We start from the raw sequence: 13,646 nt of genomic DNA on the forward strand, positions 1-13,646 counted from the left end.
CACTTCTGCCCTGGGAACAGAGCTGGCCCTTGGCTCACCTGTTGTGTGATGGGCTGCTCCAAGATTTCAACACTAGCCACGCTATTATGGGTCTGCAGGAGTTTGCTAGGAAAATGTCCACATCGATCTTTTTGTTGCTGTTGTTCCTGTGCTACTGTTTGATGATTCACAAACAAAGTCTGGGGAGCTGGTGTCATCTTACCTGAGAAACTTCCCAGCCTGGGCGCTGCCATGTCACCGCCATCGTAGATCTCCAGAGAGTCCCAGTTCTGCTCGGTGGCAAAACTGATGACTTGAATCTAGCAAACAACAGTTTTCGGTTAGTGTGTGTGCTTGGATTAAAGAAATGAGCCTGATCATGGGGGGTTTTCCCATGAAACTGAATATATATGCATAAGAGAAGCATGAAACCTAGGAGAATAAACCATGAAAAGACATTTGAAAATTTCTACAAATGATACTTTTGACTGCTTTTATCCTAAAAATCTATCATTGTTATCCCAAACAGAAAAATGCAATTAGAAATGCATATCATATGGTTTCACTTATTTGTGGAGCATAACAAATAGCATGGAGGACATGGGGGGTTAGGAGAAGGCAGTTGGGGGAAATTGGAAGGGGAGGTGAACCATGAGAGACTATGGACTCTGAAAAACAATCTGAAGGGTTTGAAGAGGTGGGGGGGTGGGAGGTTGGGGGAACCAGGTGGTGGGTATTAGAGAGGGCACGGACTGCATGGAGCACTGGGTGTGGTACAAAAACAATGAATACTGTTACGCTGAAAATAAATTTAAAAAAAAAGATTAAAAAAATAAAAGAAATGCATTGCAGAAGCAGTAAGAAAAGGGAGACAGGCTATGGTTTAAATATTTAAAATAACCATTGCAAAAATAAATAAATAAACCAATGCAAAAATAAATAAATAAAATTATCAAAACTAAACTAAAATAAAACAATGCAAAAAAATAAAATAAAATAACCAATGCGGAAATAAATAATAAAATAGAATAAAATAAAATAACCCAGGCAAACACAGAAAGCAAGCACAGAAAGCAAGCACAGCGCTGGAGAAACCATGTGCGCTCAAGCGTTAACGGGCACGAGGGGCTTACCTGAATCCCTGATCCCTCTGTAACTATGATTTTCCAGATACAGTTTAAGTTGTTACCATAGGGTTCCGGGTAGCCGGGGGATAAAATTGTACCTCTGCGCTGAGTGAAATTGCCACTGCAGGGGACTAAAAGACAAAACCGTATCTCATAAAAATAAGGACCGCGAAGGACAGCATGAATTTGATGCCTCACCGTTCTTTGCCATGTGATCAGATAGTCGGAGGCCTGCAACGGCACTTGTAGCCAGGGTCAGATTGAGTCTGTTCTCTTAGAAACTCACAGCATCATTGATTATTACCTACCAATATTACCAGGTTATAGATCTGGTGTCTAAAAGTTAATTTCTTCAAGCTCTCTAAGAGGGGTAGTACCTAACACTGGCATGTCTGAAGGGAATTCTGTTTAGAATACTTTTATCCATACAATGTAAGGAGCTTTGCAGAGTATTGTCCCCTAGAGGCAGACCTGAAACTCCAAAGGAAATTAATGGGATTTATGAGCAAAGCAGAGCGGAGAAGAGACGCTGCAAATGTGCAGGGGAACTCAGAACTAATCATGACTGCCCTAGAGGTTCTTACACCAAATGAAGCAAATAAACTATAACTAACAATGTCATTGTTATTCGGGCCACATTAACCTATTACTTTTTAAACCTTCATCAGCACACATTTATTAAAAAGGACATTACACAATACATCAAATCACCATTATAATGATTCTTCCCCAGAATGAAATTACGTTCTATACCCACGGCTGGGAAGTTAATGGCATACTTAATAAGTATTGAGAAAGAAAACATGTTTCATACTTTTTTATCTAATGAGTAGTTTCATGAAACTAGTAATCTTTAGGGTTTAGCTGCTACTCAATTACGTCGGATAAAATGCATCGTCTTTAGACAGGTCTGGAGCATGACCAGATGTTGGAGACTGGACATAAGCATTGGGAAACAGCTCTTTCTTCAACCAGCTGTGAGGCGGGGCTGGGCAGCCTACACAAGGAATCCCGCCTCCTGGACGCAGGCTTACCTATGCAGCTCGGGATCGTGTCATTCCACTGAGCTAGAGCATTGGGCACGGACTGACAGCGGATGGCCGTGGAGCCCTGAAGGAGGTATCCCGGGTTACACTCGAAACGGACGATTGAACCCGCCGAAAACTCCAAGCCGATTCTCCTTCCGTATCTGGGCTCGGGGATAGAGCTGCACTGGGTATCGCTGGTTCGAGGCACAGCTAGAAGCAAGCACACAACACAGCCGTCTCTATCCTCCTTGGGAAGCCAAAATAACCGCTTGGAAGTAGACTTAAGAGGAGTCCAGAGAGAATTTATGTTAATATAAAAATTAATAACGCTTTCTGCAATTTCTAGAGGGAATGATTTGGGGAACACTTTCCCATCTGCATTTCATCCTCTTACCAACCCTGAGGACTGCCTTATATTCTCATTTCAGACGAGGAAAACGTGGCATAAGGAGCATTAGTGCCTTATGAGAATTGAGCGATATTCAGGCAATTAAAATTAATCAAGCACCCAAATCACCGTGCTCATGATAATGAGGTGACTAAGAACTTGTTCTTATCCTCAAAGACCTTAGAGTCTAGTGAGTATAACATGGCCATTGCGATGCAATAACAAAATAAAAGTAGAACTCCCCCACAGGATCCAGCAATCTTGCTTCTGGGTCTACATATGCAAACAGTACACATGTCAGCATCTCAAAGAGATGTCTCTCCCCCCCATGTTCAGCGCATCCCGAGGGAGAGCCATGGCACGGAAACAAGCCTGGAAGCAAACGAAGGGTCCGCTGATGGATGAATGGGTAGAGAAAATGTGTTAGTGAAACACTATTTAGCCTTAAAAAAGAAAGGATTCTGCCATTTGTAACAACATGGGCGCTCCTTCTGCCTCCTGATGAAAGTCAAGATGCCCCACACCACTCGGATTCCCCTGCTAGCCCCTGATTCAGAGCAAAAGCAGAGCGCGCTGCCTTTAAGCCTGTCCCAAATCACTGGCACGAACCTCAATCCTATAACCAGCCCCTCTTGGAACTTTCTTATGAGACCCCCCCAGGGTCTCCGGGTGTGTGGTCTTCACTGAGGCAGCTTGTTCAGTTGCGGGCTTGTGCTTATGGTCTTGGTGGCAGCCGAGAGCAGGCGAGGCTCATTCAAGGGTGGGGTGAGACTTCCATTTACCTTGCCCATTGGAATTCTCCATCTGTAAGAGATTCTTCTGTTTAATCCAAAGGGGCAGGGATCCAGTTTGGAAAAAATACGTCCACCGGCAATGACGCCTGTTAATTACACCAAACCAGCTCTTTGGGAAACAGACCTGGAGGCAGGCACCTGAAAATGCGTTATTCTGTCTTTGTTCTGTGCAGTTCGCTGGAAGTGAGTCTGTCTCTATCGTCACCAGGATCCTCTCTCTCAGACTGTGCGTGTCCTCATGCAACGGTGCAGGCCTCAGAGAGAATGTGCTTGTGTAGTCCTTTTCCTTAAAACAACCCTCGCTCCTCACACTGCTTTCCCAACAGGCTGGCCTCATGTTTGGAACTGATCCTGAGCAGTGGCAGATGCCACGTGGGTCACGGCTGCTAAACAAGCACTTCTATGAGCCTCGGAGGCGGAAGGCGATTCTGACAAAACTGTGCTTGAGTTCAGTGTTGACGTGTTTCCTGTCAGAGGCGATTTGTAAAATTATAGACTAACAAATCCAGCTGAAACAATTAATGATACATCAGAATGACTTTTTTGTAACTAAAGACAGGATGCAGAATAACTCCAATATTATAATAAAAATTGCTCAGGGCCCCTATCTGTTGAATTTCTTTATCTGAGTATTTTGTTACAGTTGAGCAAATAGCATGAGAGCAAAAAGGAAATGAATAAAAAATATCCTATGGAGGCTTCAATTCTCAAGAATTTTTTTAATCCAAATGGAGAAATATCTCCAAGGGCCACTTTTCTACTTGTCCTGAACACAGGGAAAGCCCCCCGTTCTTCATGGCAAATCCTCCACACCTATGTAAGTGGCCTCATCCCTGTTTGTCCGGGTAGCGCAGCCACGCCAGGGTCCCGTGGACAGGCACAAACACAGCGTCAAGGTCATTCAGACCCATGACACTATTGAGCCTTTCTTCACGAACTTCATCGTTGTCCTTTCTAAAGGGAAATAACAATAAACAAAAAAACACCTGCATTTGGATGAGATTATGAAGGACAGCTTTTAGAAGAAGACGTTCCCAAAGTGAGGAGAACAGCTGTGATTCTGCAGAAGGAACAGAAGCGAGCAGGGACTGGGAGGCCGGACGTCCATGCAAGGTCTGGGAAAAATCCGTGAGCAGCTCCTTTTGCTCTCCGCACGTCCTCTGGTTCCTGCCCTTCCCCTGGATGCTTCGGGTAGCATCGGAGAGAAATTCCATCCTCCGTGGTAATGACACTCTATTTCTAGCAAACGGTTTCCTACTGCTGAGACACAAAATGGAAATCAGCACCATGGAAAGCAAACAGGGGATGAGGTCAGAATGAGTGACGTCCTGGGGGCTCCTGCGCTGTCCCTGGGCGGGAGCTGGGGCTGGTCGGCGGAGCTCCCAGAGCACACACAGGAAGGGGAAGCGTGGTAGCTGCCTTCTGGATCTTCACGGCCCCTCTTTCAGAGCAGGTGTAACAAGAAGACAACAGCCATAACAATAACCAATCCGAATGCACGTAGCAATCGCTTGCAAAGTCTAAGTGAGGCGGCCGTCCCGGTTTCATTTATATCTATTTTTCAACAGATGTATCTATTTTTCAAAATTATTCTGTTCCAGTCGTTGAAAAATCAGACTTGAGCAGCCATTACTAGTCAGTGAATTCAAACACACATCACTGAATCATGACCAAAATGTATGCTTACTCATCTTGGTATACCTATGTATTTTATAATCTTTCCTACAAAATGTGAATTTCTTAGAAGTGGAAAACCTTGTAATTGATGCCATCTAAAAGGAGATGGAGCCTGGTGACAATCAATAAAGACATGCATTTACATGCCGCGGAAGGACCTCGAGCAAAGGAAATTTTAGTGTAAGTTCTTCCTCCCCAAACTCAAAAAATGCATTTCCATGTGTCTAGATTGTTCCTCTGTTTCTTGTAATGCGAAGGAGAGTGAGTCTTGCCATCAAAGGATCCTGGACCAGGACCCTCTGAGCTAGAGAATCTGGGAAGCTGTGCTGGGAGGCGAGAGGCCGTTTCAGGTGAGGCTGGGGGGAGGGGATCTAGGTTAGAGCTGTCCATGCAGCTAATATGCCTCAGAAAGACAGGGATTCGGGGCCAGCTGACATTTTTAAGTTGGGCTCTGTGCAGAGGTTTGATCTAAAAATGTGCCCTCCTTTTCCCCTTGAAATACTCAGTAAGTCCTACCTGGTTTACCAAGTTTGGCTGGAGTGACTTATTTCAAGAGAAGGTAGTGTTGAATTCTACATGAAAATACATAAGAAAAATGATTGATATGTGGAAACAGCCAAGTCGTAAACATAAGACAGTTCAAAATAGTATTCTGTTGATGAGGGACACTGGCAACCACCATGTTTAATTTTAGGTAGGCTCCATGGTGAGTGTGGAGCCCCACGTGGGGCTTGAACTCATGACCCTGAGATCAGGACCCGAGCTGAATCAAGAATTGGATGCTTCACCGACTGAGCCACCCAGGCACTAACCATAAGTTTAGTCAGACACATTCAGTCCGGAGCACAGGCAAAGCACGGAGGGGGTGGGTAGGGCAGGGAGGGGTTGGGCAGAGCAAGGAAGGGGTGGGCAGTGCAGGGATGGGGAGCAGTGTAGGTGGCTTTGAACCATCCTGCATATATCAGCATGAACCTGGGAACAAACAAGACAGGAGAAGAGTGTCTTCTCTGCCTTAGTCGGCCTCTGTGGATGCAGACTGGTTCCCTTGTCATTTCCAGTATTGCTAAGGTTGATGCTAATACTATAAGGTGTGTATTTTGGGGCCATGAAAAGTCTATGAAGGCAATTTGAGTACTTTATAGAATAGCTATGGATGAGAATTCCTCTCATCCTGGAGGAATCAGACTGCTCAATTTGTTAAGAAACAGTAGGTAAGTCTCCCACATGGAGGCTTTCTTAGGATGACATGAATTCTGATTTTCTCATTGACCTAAGAATACATTGACTTTAGGTGTAATATATTTCTTTTGTACAGCGGCCAAGATTATCTAAATGTGCAGAACCACATTTCCTGATTGTGGGTCCTGCCAGGGTCTAGGTGTGGGAGGCTAGGGAGGAGAAGAAAGGCTCAGGCATCCCTAAGAGCTGGGTAAAGGCTGGGAGGAAACCTTGTCCCGCATGTCCGCAAGGAAATCCAGAACACATTGGGATGTATTCCTGTTTACAAGCCGGGTGTGCTGCTCTCCTGTCTTCACGGGAGTGTGTTTATGCAGCACAAATATGACAGCGGTCCAGGCTGGTGCAGAATTCTGGAACAGTGAGAGAGAGACGCTCACACTTCAGTAGAATCCTTAGATGTTTGCTCGTGGTGGGTTCCCACAGCATCTTTTGCTTATAAATTCTGTTTGATGGTCACGCCGCTGAGGTGTGTGGCTGCTGAATCAGAGGCAGATGCCAGGTTGCCCAAGGAGGACCGATGCCTGAGCCTCTTTTTCTAAAAGGTGCTCAACAGTCGCGGAAACACATGATCTATTCTCAGTCTCTGTCCAGCGCATACCATCCTTGTAGGACTGGTGACCCGTGAATTGGTTGCTCCATCCTGTCTAGACAATGTCCTTGAGTCTTTAATTCCATAACGTCTAGCAGCCAAACAAAACTCTTCACAGGTGCTGAGTTAAGCCATTGTGGAAGAGCTATTTAAAGTCTTGTATTAGGAAGGTGCCCCCTGCTCCCACTGACTAGCCTCCTTTGGGGTGCTCATGTGTCCTAACTCACTCTCTTTCAAATATGCCCTTCTACCTCGAAGTAGCATGGAAAGCAAATGAAAAACAGCAAAGGCATAAGTCAATGAGGACACTTTGTAAAAAATAAATAAATAAATAAGTAATAAAGCCTCTATCACATCCATTTCTCCACAAGATCAGAAAGACAGAAACTTCTTCATTATTAATGCCTCTTTATTAACCAGGACGACATGGAGGCCAAGAGACAGCAATCCTGGCTTCCACACCCTCGTCCTGCCACCTTGTTGGCCACAGAGGTCTCTAATAGCTCTGTATAACACAACTGTCTGTTAACAGAGTTAGACACCGTATCATCACGGGCATCACAAAGTCCCTGTGCAATTTCAGGCTTTAGCAACTTGTGAAAGAATGAAGCCATAAGTGGTATACAAAAGAACTTTTCAGGAAGTTTTTACGCCATAGATTGCAAATAATTCCTTGGCTTCCATAGAACTGCCATCTTCCAGAGGCAATGTTCAATTGAACTTCATGTATACGTTGAAAACTTCCCCAGGTGTTCCTGACTGATTTTTAAATTGCGTTCATGATTCTAGTTCTTTACTTCCAAAGGATTTAGCTTTGATAAAAAGACATCAATTTTTGCATAAACTCACTATAGGCACAAAGCACGAAAAGGAGGTGTATTGAGACTTAATATAATAAAATATTGAGGATGTTAGAGTCATTATATATTCGTAAAGACGAGGATGTATTCCTCTTATAAATGATTTTCTTTCTACTTTTCTGTTTTGATTCATTGTAATGGTAATATGTTACTTTAAACCAAGAAATGTAAGTTTTAAAATCATTACTTCTGATGATAATATTTGTAAATAGGATAGACATAGGGTCAGTTGCCTCAGATATTTTATTCGATGATCTGATTGATTTTCTAATCTTATCAAAAACAAAACAAAACAAAACAAAACACCCCTTATCAAGATGGACAATGCCAGCAACTTGAATTTTTCCAGGATAAAATATGTATTTAAACCAAGTGGCCCTTGGTATCTTTATATGTTATCCCTATGTATTTGGGTTTATAAATTTGCTTCTGCAAAATAATATAATTAATTTAAAGAAAATTAGGAGTAAAAGGTGAGTTGCCTACATTGGTCACTGTCCAATAAAGCTCATTAAAAGTATTGGTTTAATTGTTTATATTTTAAGAAAAGGTATAATTTAGAACAATGTAACTGATTGTAATTGAGTAGAAACATCACTGAAGCAATTACTGCCTACACTGGGTTAGAGATACTTTCCCTGCCGCTTGCTGTCAGATACCTTCCTATTCCATTTCCATTCTTTCTCAGACCATCTCACTGCTGAACACAGAAGAGGTTTTATAGCAAAATAGTCTATAATTTATAAAATAATTATTTTATAATATAGAGTTTATAAAAATATTTTGAGGGCTTGGATTTTGCCTTAGGAATGAGTTATGAATGAGATGACACATTTTCCATAATTTTTTAATAAACATGATGATGCTGCCTAGTATGTTTTCTGAAAAAGTCTCTATTAAAGGAAGAAACCACTGGTAGTAAGTGATCCTCCTCCACTTCAGAAGAAAATATTTAAGAGCAGCGAGGAATCTCTCTAGCCTCAAGCAAAACTGAAACCTAGAAAAACTAAGCATTTCTTCTTATTTTGGAACAGACAGTTTATATCTCTGTAGATGGTGATCTCCGTCACATCACAAGCTACACAGCAATTCCAAGTACCATCCAAAGGCCTGCTTTGGTCTTCAGAAAGTGTAAAAATAGTTTACATATGTTTTTTCAAGTTAATGTAATGAACATGCAAAATAAAGGTAAACTAGAAATGGGGGAAATCCTCATTTTTAAAGAATCTTTGCACAATCTTAGACATTTTGAATACTGTCCAATTTAAAAAATATATAAAGGTTTCAAAGTGTCAGAAGTTAATAGAACACAAACAAAATAAAATAGGTAGTGAGGGATGGGTGTGTGGGTAGTATTTGGGGATTTGCATGATTTTGTGAAGTCGCCTTTTCAATAGTTTTTACAGGAAGGTCTGGAATTGTACAATGTGCTTAAAGGTATTTTATTAAAGCAGTTACTAAAATCTAAACCATCATGAAACACTTTGCCTAATTACATGAAATACTGTGATGGATGTGAAATCCCTTTGCCAATGTGAGGAGCTGTGAAAGGAGAGGTGGTCCGCACGTTCCCCGATGGTGCCGGAGCAACGAGCTGTTTAAGGGTCTTCGTAGAAGCAATATCCTATTTCAGTGTCAAAAAGGAAAGTTGTGATGTTCTTGATAAATCGTTTGGGTATAAATATACAAATACCCTCAATTTCCTAAATATAAAGCAAAACAACGCAACGCAGATATCGTTTGTGCTTTAACTGAGCACAGCGTGGACAGCGCCGGGGAAGACCGCAGCGCGCCGGTGAACTTTACCTTGGTAAACGAAGTGGAAGCCCCGGGCAGACGCTCCGCTCTTGGCGCTGAATCGCAGGAGAATCTGATTTGATGTCGCCAAAGGTAATGTTTCACCTGAGGAAAAGATCAGAAACCATACAAGAGATCCACGGGAGGCACTGCACCATTGGGGACAGTATTTTGGAAGTAATTATTAACTTGGAATTTCTCATGTAACTGTTGGACTTCTGTGAAATTTCCCTTAGGATTCAGGACTCAGACATATCATATTTATCAAGATTTTAAAACTTTCCTTATCCATTCATTCTGTTCAAATGTTGCTTTAGCCATCGTCTCATGAAGCGGACACTGGTGACGGGTCTGCCGGCGGACAAGGTGGGAAACTAAAGAGTCCGACTTATCACTGACTCAGAATCAACTATATTTGATAATGATTTGCTGGGATTTTTTTTAAATAAGAAAGCTAAGAAAATCTGAACCCAAAGCTGATTTTAAAAATACTAAAGCATTCAGAAAACAAAAACAAAACAAACGAATAAACAAAAAGTTCTAAAAACATATTTCCGCCTTTTAAAGTCCACCTGCCCTAGAGGAATGGTCTCTCTGAAATGCTGTTACAGGGCAGGTGAACGGCATTAGCTTTTCAGAGGTGAATTTGTCTCTAGGTATTAATATTTTAAATCTGTATCTTCTGATGCATTTCCAGACATTGCATCATTGGACGTTGGCAGAAAATAATAATCTTAAGACCCTCAGTTAATAATAGGGGAAAACCAGAAATAATCAAATCCTAACCTTGGTTGGCAAGAGTTTGTGATGCACCGATGTGCCTTGCTTTGGTAAACGATGAAAACGCACCAGCGGTAGAAACCGTGTGGTTTGCACAAGGTCCAAGTGCACGAGGGGCTATGTAGATTAGGCTGCACTGACCACGTGAATACTAATCAGCACTAAAACTAATTGTTTTTGGTGTATATTCATATTTTTTGGTAGGGGAAGACTCCATTTTTGCTTTTATGCAAGAGTTTGGCAAAAAGACTGAGTTGTGAAACGACATCGCATGTTTCATGAAGACCCACATGCGTTCCCATGCTCACATACATTACACACGCTCATGTCCATGTGTGCACATATGTACTCATGGGCATGTATGAGTGTGAGGCCTCCCTAGACATGTGTATTTAAAGGCTGGTAATGATTTTGACCAAAACGTTGATACTGTTTATCTCCAGGAAGATCATGAGACATAGAAGAGAAAACAGAATACACAAGATAGTTTATTACCCCCTCTTTTCCTGATATTTGCCTTTGTTATTGAGACAGATATTATATTTTCTACAATGTTAATAAGTAAAATGATAACGGTCAGTGGTTTTATACGTGGGATAAAATACAGTTGAAATTTTCCATCAGGAATAAGGTTTTGTTAAACAAGCAAGAAAACTCGAAGAGAATTGCATTCTTCTTTCATTAAAAAGAAAAAAAAAAACCAACAAGTTCAAAATGACTCATTCTAGCTGTCTAAATAAAATTCAAGACAACATTCATTGACTATTTACCTGAATGTGACCCAGAGAGTGAGCTGAGGAGTCTGGCTTGCGGGTGTGTTCCATCAAATAATTCTGCCAAATCGTTCAGTGCCGTCTGGAAATAGGCAAATTGTCCAAACACCACTGCAAAATAAAGGGGTAGGGTTGGCATGTTGTGCTGTCTCACAAATAAAGACATGGATATTGGGGTTGTCCCTCCTATTTATTGGTTTCTCCAAAGATCATGATCTTAAGAATCCTGTAGAAAATGATTAACTGGTTTTCTCTCTCTCTCTCTCTCTCTCTTTTTTGGGGGTTTTCTCTTTTTCTAAGATATTTTAGTTGCTTAAATAATTTTATTTTGCTTCTTGATGACTTCATACTTAATAATACTTCCCCATATATTTTGAATATTAATTGAATATTAATTGAAATTAATTGAATTAATTGAAAATTAATTGATTCTTAATATTAATTCCTTTCAGTATTATATTAGGATAGTAGAAGAACAGCCACGTATTTATGAGCAGTTAATGGCATTTTGTGGGGACAGGGATCAAGACATCTGTAGGCTTTAAAATCAACCCAAAAAATTAAACTAAAAACATGCCAAGTTGTAAAAGAAGTTAAAATTCTTTACTTAAGATTGTTATAAGGCCGAATTCTTACAAACTCATTGCATTTATACACAAGTCAACAACATTTTACAGAAATTGTTTATTGTCATTCCACTGCACAACTTTATTTTCTGATAGGCCCTATCAGTAGAAGAACACACCTCCTCCCAGTAGAACACAACTGTGCATTTCACTACTTCAAACTCCATAAACTGTTTTGTACTCAAATTGACAATAGGGCCTTTAGAACATTTAGAAACTCTTGTGATTTGGCACATAAACCAGGACCAACTGATTCTTATTTATATGTAAGGTTTAAACTAGAATCATTCTAAATCATCTTGAGCAAAAAATGGATATGGGCATGTCAGGTACACATATCAGAGTTTAATGAGGGAATTAATGTAAGTGTTGGCAGAACGGAGGGGCTCTAACTGTAACAGCTTGTGTGTGTGTGTGTGTGTGTGTGTGTGTGTTCTACATATATACGTATTCTACATATGCCATGTACCCTATTACAGGTGTGCATTACATATATACACACATGTATAATATGCATCACATGTACTGAACAGGTAATAAATATATGCACATGTATTTTAAAATACATGTATTTTAAGATTTTATAATTCCTTTATAATTTCCTGGAGAGAAACAATTAAGGAAGCATGAGAGCAAGGAGGACTTTCCCTGTGCATGAGATAGTCTAAAACAAAGAATTAGAAAGAGGAAGAGAACGTTATGATTTCCACACAGTTCTGGCTTATACAATGCCTTTGTTCAAACCTCCTGTGCCCCAAAACAATTCTTCATCATGTTGGAGGAGGATGCTTGGGTCTTTTCAATAGTATAAAAGTGAATCATAGGCCCATAATTTCAAGAAACTTTGATTTAATTAATTCACCAATTAATCATTACTTTAAGAGACATTTAGAAAGCATCCACTTTACAACAGAATCTGAAGATGGCTGAGATTAGAAACAAGGCTCCGGGCCGGCTGTGTGCCAACACGTACGGTGTTCCCACAACAAATAGAGAGTCAGGTTCTGCAAGTTAGTAGACCTGAGGCTGCTTTGGTGAGCTGCCGGGACTGAGTTTAGGCCCCTGACTGGTTCCGCCCCAAAGAGCAGATGTCTGCCACAAGTGACCAGTGCTCAGTACTGTGGACACTGCAGCTAGACGTGACTGTGACAGGAATGAGTATGGGGCTGTAGGACGTGAGCCACAGGGCAGCTGTTTCCAGCTGTGGGGGAGTCCATGTCCAGCTGGGGAGACAGCAGCATCGCTGGTCTTAAAGCAGGAGGACTGTAACTCTTCATGTGTACGAGTGACATGCGGGGCGCTCCTTTCAGCCCGTGACCATTCAGACCCCGATTCTGCAGGGGACCATGGAATGTGGTCATTGGTCTGGTTTGGCAGGTGCTCCAAGAGTAAGGGAGAGAGGAGGGAGTCAGGCAGCAAAGGCCACAGCAGCCTGAGACTTCAGGGCTTGGCAGTCCACACCCAAATACATGGGGTTTGCTTGTGGGCAAAAAAGGGAGTGACAATGTCGATCACAGTGTTTCCATGATCAGAGCTTTGTTTTAGAAAGGATACTTCAGCGATGCTTTTGAGTTAAAATAGAGAGAGGATTGGGGTATGTGAAGACCTGCCTTAAACGTCCTTTCCACTGGAGCCTATGCTCACTGCACTTGTGTCCCTTCCCACCTAGCGACATTCACCCCATGAGCCGACGAGGGATTTAAAAACTGGGCATTTCACAGGCACAGACTATATTTTATTCGCCTTGGCCCTTGTGATAATTATTGAATTAATTATTGAATTAATTTACTTCCCAGGAAAGAGTAAGGAAGAGTAGAAAATACAAGATATAAGACACTATAGATTTTCATTAAATACTTCGTATAACTATTTTAATTTCAAATTAAAATTTTCTGCCTGGATACAATGTGATACATGTATATCATTACACATTTCAGATTGGGAAACAATGCTCAATATTTAGGATAGAGGTTTGACCATTTTTTTTTT

At 41.4% G+C, this 13,646-nt stretch overlaps 1 protein-coding gene across 1 annotated transcript in view; it reads right to left on the reverse strand.

Annotated features, from left to right (window-relative positions):
- CSMD1 (CUB and Sushi multiple domains 1) overlaps positions 1-13,646 on the reverse strand; it is a 1,958,110-nt gene that overhangs the window by 220,040 nt on the left and 1,724,424 nt on the right. Inside the window, exons 32-36 of the mRNA XM_032869815.1 lie at positions 11,029-11,142; positions 9,488-9,583; positions 2,141-2,344; positions 1,113-1,237; positions 203-299 (exon numbers count right to left, since the gene is read on the reverse strand). Coding sequence (XP_032725706.1) covers positions 203-299; positions 1,113-1,237; positions 2,141-2,344; positions 9,488-9,583; positions 11,029-11,142 — 636 coding nt within the window. The remainder of the gene's footprint in view (positions 1-202; positions 300-1,112; positions 1,238-2,140; positions 2,345-9,487; positions 9,584-11,028; positions 11,143-13,646) is intronic.

This window comes from Lontra canadensis, unplaced genomic scaffold (assembly GCF_010015895.1).
Source record: "Lontra canadensis isolate GAN:19392208 unplaced genomic scaffold, GSC_riverotter_1.0 scaffold39, whole genome shotgun sequence".
Classification (NCBI taxonomy): Eukaryota; Metazoa; Chordata; class Mammalia; order Carnivora; family Mustelidae; genus Lontra; species Lontra canadensis.